We start from the raw sequence: 14925 nt of genomic DNA, 5'->3' as shown, positions 1-14925 counted from the left end.
ATGTGATGCAACAGCTAGGTTAGTGGTTCTTTACTCTGTCCTCAGGGACGGTAACTTTCCATTTGCGCACACACGTCAGCCCGCGCCCAGGGACAGGGCCATTTTATAACATAAACATATAGGGGTAGATTTTAAAAGAAGCGCGATCAGCCTACTTTTGCTTGCGCATCAGACTCAAGCAAAAGTACGCTGGATTTTAGTAGATACGCGCGGAGCCGCGCGTATCCACTAAAATCCTGGATCGGCGCGCGCAAGGCTATCGATTTTGTATAGCCTGCGCGCGCCGAGCCGCGCTGCCTCCCCCCGTTCCCTCCAAGGCCGCTCCGAAATCGGAGCGGCCTTGGAGGGAACTTTCCTTTGCCCTCCCCTCACCTTCCCCTCCCTTCCCCTACCTAACCCACCCGCCCGGCCCTGTCTACACCCCCCCCTTACCTTTGTCGGGGGATTTACGCCTCCCGGAGGGAGACGTAAAATCCCCGCGCGCCAGCGGGCCTGCTGCGCGCCGGGCCGCGACCTGGGGGCGGGTACGGAGGGCGCGGCCACGCCCCGGGCCGTAGCCACGCCCCGTACCCGCCCCCAAAACGCTGCCGACACGCCCCCGGAACGCCGCGACGACCGGGCCCGCCCCCCGACACGCCCCCGACACGCCCCCCTCCGAGAACCCCGGGACTTACGCGAGTCCCGGGGCTCTGCGCGCGCCGGGAGGCCTATGTAAAATAGGCTTCCCGGCGCGCAGGGCCCTGCTCGCCTAAATCCGCCCGGTTTTGGGCGGATTTAGGCGAGCAGGGCTCTGAAAATCTACCCCATAATGTATGCACTGAGCTTTTAAAATTCACCTCTTAGTGAGGTCTCTATGTTTTTAGGGTGTCTACAATGAACAGTAATGAGATATATTTGCCTCCAGATGGGCTAAGATTTGTTTTAACTCGCATATGCCAGTTACCTGGAAAACTAGTCCTGGTTGAGGGTCTGGAGAACTGAGTTTGGGAACCACTGAAACGATTCTTCTGTACAGAATATATATGCAGTACTACGTTAGCACTGGCTCACACGTAGGCATGAGATGGGTATTGGGTTCTTGTCCATAAAGAGGAAAGATACTCTTCAAGGCCTTCCAGTGGAGAAGAGCATATTTAAGTCCTGGGTTAAGTCATAGATAAAGCACCACCCACTTCCTTGATGTTCACAAAGACTTTTCTGTTTACTTTGAGGTAGAGCGTTGACAATAATTTACAAAAATTAAACAATTTCTTTCCTCCTCTAGAGCAGCGCTTCTCAACCGGTGTGTGTCGCGTCTCCTGGTGTCCCACTGCCCTTTGCACTTCCCTTCTCCCTTTTTTTCCAGCCCTCGCGGGCCAATTGGAAGCCTCCTTTCTTCCTACCTCCATTGCCCAATGGGAAGCCTCCTTCATTCTACCTGCCCCCACGCAGGCCAATCGGAAACCTCCTCCCTTCTACCTACCAGTGGGACGCTGACGAAGCAAGGCCCGTGGTGGCGAAAAGGAAACCGGATGCCGACGAAGCATGGCTGCCACAGCCTGTGGCGGCAAAGAGGAAACCAGATGCCGACGAAGCATGGCTGCCACAGCCCATGGCGGCGAAGAGGAAACCCGACCGAGGCTACCACGGGAGCCCATCCCGTGGTGGCACAAAAAGAAGGCCCGCCAGAGTAAAGCCGCGGCGGAACTGGAGCCCATCCCTGCAGTGAAGAAAGAATACATTTTTTCATGAGAGCTGGTGTATCTGTGTGTGTGCATGAGTGCCTGGGTGAGAGCTGGTGTGTCTGTGTGTGTGTGTTTGTGTGTTTGTTTGTGTGTGTGTGTGTGTGTGTGTGTGACTGGGTGAGAGCTGGTGTGTCTGTGTGTGTAAATGAGTGCCTGGGTGAGAGCTGATATGTGTGGGTGTGAATGAGTGCCTGGGTGAGAGCTGGTGTGTGTGTGGGTGTGAATGAGTGCCAGGGTGAGAGCTGGTGTGAATGGATGCTTGGGTGAGAGCTGATGTGTGTGGGTGTGAATGGAAGCCTGGGTGAGAGCTTGTGTCTGTGGGTGTGAATGGATACTTGGGTGAGTTCTTGTATGTGGATGTGAATGGAAGCCTGGGTGAGCGCTTATGGGTGTGAATGGAAGCCTGGGTGAGAGCTGGTGTGAATGGGTGAGAGCTTCTGACTGTGAATGGGTGCTTGGGTGAGAGCTTGTGTGTGGGTGTAAATGGAAGCCTGGGTGAGAGCTTGTGTCTGTGGGTGTGAATGGATGCCTGGGTGAGAATTTGTGTGTGTGTGTGTGAATGGATGTCTGGGTGAGAGCTTGTGTCTGTGGGTGTGAATGGATGCCTGGGTGAGAATTTGTGTGTGTGGGTGTGAATGGATGTCTGGGTGATAGCTTGTGTCTGTGGGCGTAAATGGAAGCCTGGGTGAGAGCTTGTGTCTGTGGGTGTGAATGGATGTCTGGGTGAGAGCTTGTGTCTGTGGGTGTGAATGAATGCCTGGGTGAGAGCTTGTGTCTGTGGTTGTGAATGAATGCATGGGTGAGAGCTTGTGTCTGTGGGTGTGAATGGAAGCCTGGGTAAGAGCTGGTGTGAATGGGTGCAAGAGCATTTGTGTGTGATCGAGAGCTTCTATATATGAGACTATGAGTGTGATTGAGAGAGAGACTGGTCAGGAAGATGACTTGTGTGAGAGAGACCGAGACTGGTCGTGGGGTCTAATTCGGGGTGTGTGTGTGTGAGTGATTGGTTGTGGGTGTTAAGGAAGAGGACTGTGAGGACAGAGCTTCAGCAGCCCTTGCTGCTTCTGGTGAGTGCTATTGGTTTGGAAGGGAAAGGAGTAGGAGAGTTGCTGGAGAGGGTAAGTAAAGGTGGCTTTTTAAACTTATTTTTCTTGATTGACTGCCATTTTAATTATTGGGTATTATGCGATGTCTGCTGTTTTGAAATATTTTATTGATATTTGGACATGTTTAATAATTTCTTATGAGTTTTTAATTGTTGGATATTATTCTGTTCAGCAGCTGTTTTGTAACATTTTTAGTATAGCTTTACAGTTATTTCTGTGTGGGGCTCTATAGCAGCTTGGCTTATTCTGTTTTCCCAATAGGAAATGTATTAGTGTTTAGGGCCTGGTTTAATAGTTGTATTTCTTAGATACGGTTGTTACTGTTGAGTGTGTTCCATAATACAGGTGTAACTTTATGCGGGTTAGTTTGTGTGTATTATTGCAAATCCTGAGAGTCTGTTAGGTGCTATATTTCTCTTTCCATTTCTCCAGGTTCGCATTGCATGCAGAGTGGCTTTTTTGGTTTTCCATTCCAGTTTCTGTCTCCGTATTTATAATTTGTGGGTTTTCTGTACTTGGTGAAGGGCAGTTCTGGGTGTGTGACTGAGGTGAGGTAAATGTAGGCATTTGTATCAATCTTATTTGTTGTGTATTCTCAATAGGATATGCATTAGTGGTAAATTACTGTCTTTTCATAAGGAAGGCTATTGTGCCTGGTAGTAAAAGGAGTTTGTTTTGCTTTTACTGGGATGTCATCAAAACCAGAATATCTTTTTTGCATGGCGAGTTGTACAGGGTAATGCCCTAGATCTGCTCTGTACTCATTGCTAGGGGTTGAGGGGATTCCTGTGGATGCAGAGTGGCATGTTTACATTTAGCCCTGTGATGGTCACATGTTCAGTGTGTCACGCATGTGAGAACCATCTGTCAGGTGTGTCCCGGCCAAAAAAAGGTTGAGAACCACTGCTCTAGAGGACAGTTTTCCATGTTGTATCTAACAGTATGATGCAGTAGATATTACTTCTAATACTACTAATCATTTATATAGTGCTACAAGGTATATGCAGCACTGAACATATTACATATTATATTATTTAAGTGAGGTTTCCCCCTTTCTCCAAAATAATTTCCAACACCATCCTGCCCACTCAGTTACTTGCAGAAGAATGGTACATTCTGCCCACCACTGGAATACTCAGGTAATTGCATTCCCTTCCCAGATAAATAAGCAAACTGGGTATTCAAGGATGTAACTTCCCAAATAGAGCTTACTCAGTGATCATGCACTGGTTTGATTCAGGAGTTTTCTGAGCTTCATCCCCATCCAAACTTACCAGCATCTGGGCACTACTCCCATTTTACTCTTCTAGGATAGACTTATCTGGCCTAGGTTTACAGAAAACTCTCTATCTTTTGATACTCCTTAGCAGCAGAACTCTTACTGTTCTGGGATAGACTTATCTGGCCTAAGTTTACAGAAAACTCTCTATCTTCTGATACTCCTTAGCAGCAGAACTCTTCTGCTTCTCTCCTGGGACTTTTTCATGGGGGGGGGGGGGGGGCCTCATAAACTTCTGCTGGCAAAAAAAAACCCCAAACCAGCCTAAACTCATCCCAAAGAGTGCACATGACTATACCGATCTCTATGTTCTTAGTAAGGCAAAGAGATCTTACACTATTACCGAGTTAGGTTACTATTGCAAATGTTCCTTCCAGATAACATTTGCCATGTTTGGGATTCTGCGTCAAAGACTTGTCCTTTTCAGAGCACATGTGAAAAAGCCTTTTGATATTTAGTTTTCACAATATACAGAAGGTACTTGTCGACATTAAAAAAACTGAAGTGATGCCTCTTTTTAAGGGACCGCAATCTGACCTTTTCAATAAAATTAGTTGTTCCAGTTGTGAAAGGAGAGGCCACCTGTATTATTCACACATCAAGTCTCAGCCAACTTATGTATTTTTACCTGGCAGGAAAAAAAATCGCTCTTTCATTTATCATGTCATCTTCCTGAGACACAAATAGCACACTAATGTTTTCTTTTGTTAGGGTGAGTTGGCAATCTCCTCAGAAATGGAGCGACTACAGACAGCTCTTTTTTTTGATAATGTCCCCGATACTTGGATGAAACTGGCGTATCCATCAACAAACAGTCTTGCACAGTGGTAAGTCAGATGTCAACAATAAATCAGCATGATTTTACTTTCTCTTCTATCCTATCCCCCTCAAAAAAATTTGTTTAAAAAAACCATGCAGAATATTCTTCTCTTCTTGACTAATACACTTCTTGACTTCCTTCAGCAATAAAGTTGAAGATTTCATTTTCAGTGATACTACAGTGGAGGCACGTGACAAATAAACCCTGAAACTACAGTGGGTTTTACTTTTTGCTAGAATACATTCAGAAGAAATGCCTGAACAATTTTAGCTTTTCAAATATGCGGCAAGAGTATACTACACAATGCAGCATATTCCAAGTACAAAACATTTGGAGGTTTAGCTTTTACTGAGATAAATACCACATAGTAGAGGAAAAAAGTAGTATAGTATCCTATTAATTAGGTTTCAGCTTGAGAAAAAGGTTCAGTGGTCAGGATTAATGCAAGCAGATGACAATTATAAAATGGGACTAATGATTTAAGGATGAAAAAAATCAATAGCAGAAAATATTGTTATGTATACTTAGTTTGGGAGTTGGACTTTCCTTACCATTCTCTCCTAGAAGTGTTTATAACAAGAACAAACATGGTGCCTATTAACTGAAAGGTCCGTATTCAGTTCATATTCCGATTTTCTATGATACTGCTGCATTATAAAGCACTATTAGTTTAAAAAGGGAAAAAGCTATGCTTTGCATAAGCAAGGAATAAACTCATGAAAAGATAGCAGGTACTTCCCACCACTTGCCTTAAATCAGATTGCTGTTAGATTCAGGGCATTCATAAAATGTAGGTTACTATAGTGCATCCAGACCAATTATTGAGTGAGTAGGGTAGTTTGTGTATACAAAGAACCACAAACAGAAGATTCAGAGTGCAGAAGAGAGAACCAAAAGATCCAAATGGTACAATACCAGCCTTGTGGTTTCAGCAGCAGCCTCAGAGATAATGAGGCAGCCTCTGGATTATATGAGGAACCCCAAATTAGCATGAAATGTGCAACCAATTTTGAAAATTAATTAAAAAGTCAGGTGAAAATTTATTGTACATAAAATCCATTAGGGATGTGCATTCATTTGAAACGAATAGGTAAAATGCAACAAATGAGACATTTTTGTTTCATTCATGGACCACAACAAAAATTTTAGTTTCATTCGTTTATATTTCCCATTCAAACCTATGGCCCATTGAAAAGTTCTGCAGTGAGACTAGTAACTATAGCAATCAAATTCCTGACTGAGTCAGTAGCCAGGATAAAGCTGAGGCGGGAGGGCAAATAGGATGGAGGACCAATCAAGATGAAGCTGTCTTGCTCCTAATGATACACGTTGGGGCTTATGTTACCACTCAGTCTCACTCAATACCTCAAACTCTACACATTAAGGTCTTGTTGCCACTCTGTCTAGTTACTATGCCCCTGTTGTTGCACTTGGTGGTCTTCCTGATACTCTGCCTTGTTGTTATACCCCGTATGCTACTACATGGGGGGTCTTGCTGCCACTCTTCCTTTCTGCTCTACCTCTAATGCTACACCTTGGGAATCTTGCAACCACTTGGGCCTTTCTGCCATACCCCAGAATTTATATCTTGGTCATTTTGCTGTCAGTCTGCTTTGCTGTTCTGCTCCTGACACTACATCTTGAGGGTCTTGCTGCCACCCTGCCTTGCTTGCACCCATACCCCCGATGCTACATCTTAGGAATCTTGCTGCTACACTGCCTTGCTGCTATACCCCTATTATACCACTGTGGAGTTCCTTCTGACACTGTGCCTTGCTGCCATACCCCTATTATACCACTGTGGAGTTCCTTCTGACACTGTGCCTTGCTGCCATACCCCTGTGGTACCACTGTGGGGTTCCTTCTGACACTCTAGCTTGAGTTTTTCATTTTGTTTTGTTATGCAGCCCTGGGCCTCCGGCTCAGTCTCCCATTGACACCGCCAACAAACACCTCCCACCCCCCCCCCCACCCCACACTCTCAGCACTGCCGAAATAAAATTGAACTCCCACCCCCATTGGGCTTTCCACTATTTCTCCTCCCCCCCCCCCCCCAACATAGCATTCCAGATCCATGGGGTTCCAGTAGTTCAAATAGGGCAGAAGTGACCCCCAGTCACTCCTGCCCCAACAGGTCCCAATGTGAAAATTGCGCTGGATAACTCTGATGCCGTCACCATTTTGTTTTAGGGCCGTACAACATGGTTGCCCTGTTAAGCCCACTTGAGTGCACAGAATTAAAGGTTGACAAATAAAAAAATAATATAAGGCAATACCTTTTTATTGGACTCATTTAATACATTTCTGGGGAACTAATACTCCCGTCCTCAGGTCCAAACAAAGTGAACAAAAGATGGCACTGCCAGCAAATACAAGTGAATGATAAAATGTATTACAATGATAGCGTGAAAGGGAAGGGAAAAGGGCAGGGAGGCTGATGTGTCAGAATGATAAGAAGGTGACAGAGAGGCAGTAGAATTATTTCTGGTAGTGAGTTTAAAAAAAACCAAACACATTCCCCTTCCCCTAGCTCCTCTTCCACACGCTTCCATCCCCTGTTTCACACAGTCCATTCATTGATCTTTTCTTATAATCTACCCAGCCCCCCTTTCATATACATATGCAGCTCCCAACCCCACGTTCTCCCAACCCATCCAGGCTCCCTTTCACATACCTTCATCTCCCAGCCCCTCTTCCCCCACTGTGCTACAGCCCGTCTTTCACATATCACCCCAGGCCTGGCGCCACCAGGTGGGCAAGCCGTGCAATTGCATGGGGCAGCACACCTGGTAGGGCAGCGTCAGGAGCAGGGAGAGGCCTGTGTTGCTGCCGGTGGACCCGTTCTCACCGGCGGCAGAAGAAGTGGAGGCCCGTGGTGCTGCTGGTGGGATCGGGTCCACTGGTGGCAGATGAAAAAGTCACGTCCATTTGCTCCTCCTCTTTCCTGCCTGCATGGCCCTAGAAGAAAAATGTTGCCAGAGCTGCACAGGTAGGAAGGAGGAGAAGCATCTGCCACCCACTGAAGAGGAACGGCGCTTGTGCCAGGACTGCCGCGAGGTGGAATCCCACCTCGCGGTGGCACGAGAAGAGGAGAGCCCAGAAACAAGACCGCCACGGATCCCACCTTGTGGTGGCCCGAGAAGATCAGGGCCGCTATGCAGCGGAGGCCAAGAGGTAAGAGAGAGGCTGAGGCCCTGAAGAGTGTGTGTGTGATTGTATGTGTATGAGTAAGTTGAAAGATTGAGTGTGTGTGTGAGAGAGTGAGTTGAGAGACTTTGTATGGGAGTGAGAGCCTGTATGATCAGAGAGAAAGCATGTGAGAGCCTCTGTATGTGTGTGTGAGTCAGCATGTGAGAGTGAGAGCCTATGTGTGTGTGTGTGCATTTGAAAGAGAGAGCATTTTAGAGTAAGAGCTGTGTGTGTGTGTGAGAGAGACTGCATGTGAGTGTGAGAGCCTGTGCCTGTGTTTATGTGTGTGTGTATGTATGTGAGAGAGAGCAAGAAAGAGAGAGCATGTGAGAATGAGAACCTGAGTGTGTGTTGGAGGGAAGAAAGAAAGAAGACAGGTGGATAGAGATGAAACAGAAAAAGAAGAGTCCCTGTAAAAGGAACTGGCAAAAGATCAAGAAAGGGAAGGTGGAAAAAAAAAAACCAATGGCCATCCAATTAGAAAATTAAGATCAGACAGCAAAGGTAAAAAAAAAAAATAATAATTTTCCAATTTTTAGTGATTGGCATATGTTATCTTTGGTAATGTGCAAGAGTAGAACTTTCTCTATGCTAATCTCGCAATGTACGAGATCAGCAGGGAGGAACTGGAAGCCCCGCAAATTTTTAATACCACAGGGCCTGAACAGAGGAGGCAGAAGAACGGGCTTCAGTACCTGTAACAGCAATCAGCACCTCCCCCAATAGCCATGCGGCAGCAGTGACAGTGGCAGCAGAGGAACGAGAGAGGCTCCGAGGTTCTTGGCAAAAGAAAGAGAGGGGGTTTACCTTCAGTGTGTGCATGTGTATAAATGGGAGTCTGCCTGGGGGTGTTTGTGTGAATGCATGGGTGCCTGCCTGAGGGTATGTCTATGTATTAGAATGAATGGCTGTCTTCCTGGGGTCTGTCTGTGTGAGAATGGGTGCCTGCCTGGGGTGTGTGGATGTAAATGGGAGCTTGTCTGTATGTGTGTGTGTGCGAGAGAGAGAATGGGAGCCTGCCTGGGTTGTGGGTGTGTGTGAGAGAGAGAGGAAGAATGGATCCTGCAGGTGGATTCCAACCTGCCAGCAGCTGAAATGAAGATGAGGGCCTGACGCTGCTGGTAGATTCCAACCAAAGAAGAGCTGGAGGTGCTTGTGGGTTTGTCTGAGAGGGAGTGTATGTGTGTATGAGCTTTGTGTGTGTGTGTGTGTGTCTGTGTGTTCTAAACATCAAAATCACAGAACATATAGAAAGACATGGTTTAATGGAGCAAAATCAGCATGGCTTTACCCAGGGCAAGTCTTGCCTCACAAATCTGCTTCACTTTTTTGAAGGAGTTAATAAACATGTGGATAAAGGTGAACCGGTAGATATAGTATACTTGGATTTTCAGAAGGCGTTTGACAAAGTTCCTCATGAGAGGCTTCTAGGAAAAGTAAAAAGTCATGGGATAGGTGGCGATGTCCTTTCGTGGACTGCAAACTGGCTAAAAGACAGGAAACAGAGAGTAGGATTAAATGGGCAATTTTCTCAGTGGAAGGGAGTGGGCAGTGGAGTGCCTCAGGGATCTGTACTGGGACCCTTACTTTTCAATATATTTATAAATGATCTGGAAAGAAATACGACGAGTGAGATAATCAAATTTGCAGATGACACAAAATTGTTCAGAGTAGTTAAATCACAAGCAGATTGTGATAAAATGCAGGAAGACCTTGTGAGACTGGAAAATTGGGCATCCAAATGGCAGATGAAATTTAATGTGGATAAGTGCAAGGTGATGCATATAGGGAAAAATAACCCATGCTATAATTACACAATGTTGGGTTCCATATTAGGTGCTACAACCCAAGAAAGAGATCTAGGTGTCATAGTGGATAACACATTGAAATCGTCGGTTCAGTGTGCTGCGGCAGTCAAAAACGCAAACAGAATGTTGGGAATTTTTAGAAAGGGAATGGTGAATAAAACGGAAAATGTCATAATGCCTCTGTATCGCTCCATGGTGAGACCGCACCTTGAATACTGTGTACAATTCTGGTCGCCGCATCTCAAAAAAGATATAATTGCGATGGAGAAGGTACAGAGAAGGGCTACCAAAATGATAAGGGGAATGGAACAACTTCCCTACAAAGAAAGACTAAAGAGGTTAGGACTTTTCAGCTTGGAGAAGAGGCGACTGAGAGGGGATATGATAGAGATGTTTAAAATCATGAGAGGTCTAGAACGGGTAGATGTGAATCGGTTGTTTACTCTTTCAGATGGTAGAAAGACTAGGGGGCACTCCATGAAGTTAGCATGGGGCACATTTAAAACTAATCGGAGAAAGTTCTTTTTTACTCAACGCACAATTAAACTCTGGAATTTGTTACCAGAGGATGTGGTCAGTGCAGTTAGTATAGCTGTGTTTAAAAAAGGATTGGATAAGTTCTTGGAGGAGAAGTCCATTACCTGCTATTAAGTTCACTTAGAGAATAGCCACTGACATTAGCATTGGTAACATGGAATAGACTTAGTTTTTGGGTACTTGCCAGGTTCTTATGGCCTGGATTGGCCACTGTTGGAAACAGGATGCTGGGCTTGATGGACCCTTGGTCTGACCCAGTATGGCATTTTCTTATGTTCTTAAGAAAGAGAGGAGAAAGTATGTGTATCCCTTTCCCACTAATCCATGGCAATCTCAGGGTAACTGGAAATCAAAGTTCCTGGGTATGGAGAGCATGAATTTTTTAAATCCTTTTTGGTTTTATTTTTCAAGTGTTATTTTATGCGTCTGCTGTTTTGAAATATTTTATTGGTGTTTGGGACATTTAAAAAAAAACTTGTATTTGAGTTTTTAATTATTTTATCTTTTGTTCATTGGCTTTTTTTGAAATATTATTAGTATGTTTTTACTATTATGATTATGTATTCATTTTATTTCTTGATTTTATTGTTTGATGTTTGAGGAATGGTGATGGTTCTGTTTTTTCATTGTTGCACTGCACAGAGTGTGTCTGGCTTCTTGCAGTTTCCATTTCAGTTTTTGTCTGCGCATTTGTATTTATTTATTTATTTATTTTTATATACCGATGTTCCTGTATAGAATACATATCGCACCGGTTTTATACTTATAAAGTATTTCTACTTTATGGCTGCTCTATTCTGTATTTGATGAGAGTCTGTTTATGTTCTGCATGTGTGTCTGAGGTGAGGCATTCTCCTAATAGGAAGTATATTAGTGTTTTAGGGCTTTTGGAGGGTCAAGCCCACACCCAACACACATCACAATAGGCCTCAAACCACATGGGCTACAAGTGTCTTTTTTGCATGGATTTCTGGTTGGCAGCGCAGCAGTGCATGTAAATATAATGTAAGTGATATTTTTACCTCAAAATATTGTACTTTGATAATTTTCATGTAAAATATAAATACATAACTCTTAAGTTTGTGTGTGGAATGAGGCGGGGGGCATTGAGCAAGGCTATAAGGTTCACCTAGGACACCTAATACTCTTGCACCAGCCATGGGTTCGGGGGTGGGATGGTGTCATTTTGTAAAGTTTGTATCACTGAAGGGAGCTGGGTGGTTTTTTGGTGGGCCCGGGACAGAGAATGAATGATTGGCGGGGGGGCAGCACAGTAATTGTTCACACAGGGCAGCAAAAAGGCCAGCACCGGCCCTGCATCACCCCTGTCCCTCTGTAGCACTTCAGTGCCTCTCCCTTGCTGATTGGGGCCAGCAGGAGCAAGGAGAGCAGCAGCAGGCAGCTCAGGCAGTGATCTCTGTTCACCCTGGGTGCGACTGCTGCTTTGAACCACACAATTCAAAGTGGCAGCTGGGCCCCAAGCTGCAGGAGGATGAGGCCCGATGTGCTTACTACTGCTCACCTCCCTCCCTCCTGCCTGCCCAGATCATTGTAGGGCTGCTGGGGATGAGCGAGAGGGGGAGTTGAAAGCGCAGCAGGACAGCCCCCTGTCTGCCCGAACTGACTTGGCCTCTGATCGCCCACCCGTGGTGATTATGCAGCTGCTAGCTAATTCAGCAGGAAGGGCCAGAATTTGTATCCGCAGAATCATGGGAGACCGGGGTCCTGCTTATACATATTACAGTCTCCCACATATCCACTTTCACACTCATTTGACCCCCCTTTTTTTTTTCCACAAGTCCACACTCACTTTTTCTGTACCATACACCTCATCTTACATCCAAATAAACCTAAAAGAAATGCCATCATACAAAAATTAAGAATGTTCCTGAAATTCTTCGGTTTTAGATAAATAAAATTGTCATTCTTTTATATGTTCCTCCTGTGGTGTTCTTCCCTGATGGGAGCTACTGGGCCCCAGTCAGCATCTTCCTGTCTTTCTGCTCTGGTGCCTCCTCCCGTTGGATGAAGAGCCTCATGCATATTATAATGAAGAATATAATGTATTCTGTGCCAGACAGAGGAGGCAGGATTACAACTCAGAAGAAAGAGAGAGTTTGGCTTTTATGAGATGCATATTGCCCCTTGGTAGACTTTCTAAAATGCAAGCTTCAGGTAGTTTTATTTGCCCAAAGTGGTAAGTGACTTTTGGTCATACATTTTCTAAGTTAATTTTTACGGTTTGAAGGTGAATTGAGTCCTAGACAGATTAAAGCATGTGTCCTTATATTTTGGAAGAGCTTTGCTCATTTACGGGCCGATACAGTAAAATCGCGGGAGAGCGGGCGAGCGCCCGCTCTCCCGGCGCGTGCACAGGCCACTCTCCTGTGCACGCAATTCAGTAATTTAATTTATTTTAATTAGGGCCGGCGGTAAAAAGAGGTGCTAGGGACACTAGTGCGTCCCTAGCGCCTCTTTTTTGACGGAAGTGGCGGCTGTCAGAGGATTTGACAGCCGACACTCAATTTTGCCAGTGTCAGTTCTCGAGCCCACTGACAGCCACAGGTTCGGAAACCGGACGCTGGCAAAATTGAGCTCCGATTTTCGCCCCGCCAGCCACGGGGCCATTTTAAATTTTTTTATTTTTTACTTTTTTAAACTTTCGGGACCTCTGACTTAATAGCGCCATGATATTAAGTCGGAGGGTGCACAGAAAAGCAGTTTTTACTGCATTTCTGTGTACTTTCCTAGTGCCGGCAGAAACTAGCGCCCACCTTTGGGTAGGCGCTAATTTCTGAAAGCAAAATGTGCAGCTTGGCTGCACATTTTGCTTTCTGAATTGCGCGGGAATACCTAATAGTGCCCGCAACATGCATTTGCATGTTGCGGGCACTAAAGGGTAATAGCGCGTCCAAAACGCGCGTCCAAATGCCGGCTAACAGCGTGCTCCGTCGGAGTGCACTGTACTGTATCGGCCCGTTATTCCCTTATATGTAAACTTTGATTATTAAAGGGTAGATTTTAAAAGGCCTGCGCATGTAAATCCCAGGCCTTGCGTGCACGGGTGAATTTTCAAGGGGACCCGGCCACGCGCGTAAACCCCGGTACACGCAAAAGTGCCGGGCCTCTTCGAAGGGGTAGGCCGGGGGGCGGGGAGACTCGGGAGCTGAAGTGTTAGGAAACAAAAAAAAAGGAAAGATAAGGTAGGGTTTAGGGGTGGGGAGGAGAGGAGAGGAGAGGAAAGGGGAAGAGGGAGGGAGTTTAGGTAGGGGGGTAGAGCAGTTCCCTCCCAGTCCGCTCCTTAATTGGTGCGGACTGGGAAAGCCGGAATGCATCGCTGAGCAGAAATTGCAAAAGTCCCCCCCCCCTTGCACGCCACCGGCACATACATATGCAGATTATAAAATCCGGCACGCATATGCGCACGGCCCACTGATTTTATAACAGGCGCATGCATGTTATAAAATCCATGTGTGGCCGCCAGGGTGTGCGCGATTACACCAGTCCTCAAAGACCTTCACTGGTTACCAATCCATTATAGAATAATTCATAAGTCCCTCACCACAATCTACAAGAATATCCATGGACTGGCTCCACTCCATCTACAAATAGCTCTCAAAAAACACTCCTCCAACAGACCCATCAGAGAAGCTTATAGAGAATATCTACAGGTACCACACAACAATACCACCCAACATATAACATTGAGAGATCGGGCCTTCTCCACAGCAGGTCCCCCACTATGGAACTCAATCCCCTTAGAATTAAGACAGGAACCATGTCTCCTAACCTTCAGAAAGAGACTGAAAACATGGCTGTTCATGAAAGCATTTCCAGACCCTTAAGGATTCACTTCCATCAATTGCAGCAAAATCAAATACAGCAATACTGAACATTTTCTATCAAATAAAATATTTATTTAAAAGAACAATTATTTAATTGAACATTCTCTTCTAACTGAATCAGACACTACAAACCAATCACTACAATGTTTTACTTCTTGTTAAACTTGTTTATCTTTCCTTTAACTCTAATCCCAGTTAGAATAACCCCTGTTTTATTGTAACTTTCTCTTCCGTGCACTTGTTTATACTCCTGTAATGTATACTCTTATGTTTTAGTTATGTAGTTATAATGTATTGATCACCCCTTGTTTTATGTAAACCGACATGATACGTACTCCCGTGAATGCCGGTATAGAAAAACACAAATAAATAAATAAATAAATAAATAAAACCTACCCCTATTTGTACACAGTGGCATGTGGTGACATTTATAGCAGGAGATTCAATCTCATTTCCCCAGTCCCCTCTTTCCTCCCTCACGCACATCCCGCCCTCCCTCCCTTAACCCCTTCTCCTCTCTAGACAAAAGACACATGGAACCCATATGGAGGGAACGGGGAAAGCCATTAAGTAAAAAGTCATGGGATAGGTGGCGATGTCCTTTCGTGGATTGCAAA

The 14925-nt window shown here is 45.4% G+C and overlaps 1 protein-coding gene and 1 long non-coding RNA gene across 3 annotated transcripts in view; one reads left to right on the top strand and one right to left on the bottom strand.

Moving 5' to 3' along the window:
* LOC115093684 (dynein heavy chain 11, axonemal-like) overlaps positions 1-14925 on the top strand; it is a 586171-nt gene that overhangs the window by 525238 nt on the left and 46008 nt on the right. For both annotated transcript variants that reach the window (XM_029605802.1, XM_029605803.1), the window contains one exon: positions 4821-4936. In XM_029605802.1, coding sequence (XP_029461662.1) covers positions 4821-4936 — 116 coding nt within the window. The remainder of the gene's footprint in view (positions 1-4820; positions 4937-14925) is intronic.
* Positions 1-14925, bottom strand: part of LOC115093685 — a 56507-nt gene that overhangs the window by 10735 nt on the left and 30847 nt on the right. The window lies entirely within an intron of this gene.

This window comes from Rhinatrema bivittatum, chromosome 6, assembly GCF_901001135.1.
Source record: "Rhinatrema bivittatum chromosome 6, aRhiBiv1.1, whole genome shotgun sequence".
Lineage (NCBI taxonomy): Eukaryota > Metazoa > Chordata > Amphibia > Gymnophiona > Rhinatrematidae > Rhinatrema > Rhinatrema bivittatum.
Note: the sequence above shows the minus strand (reverse complement) of the source record. Positions and strands in the feature narration are given on the sequence as shown.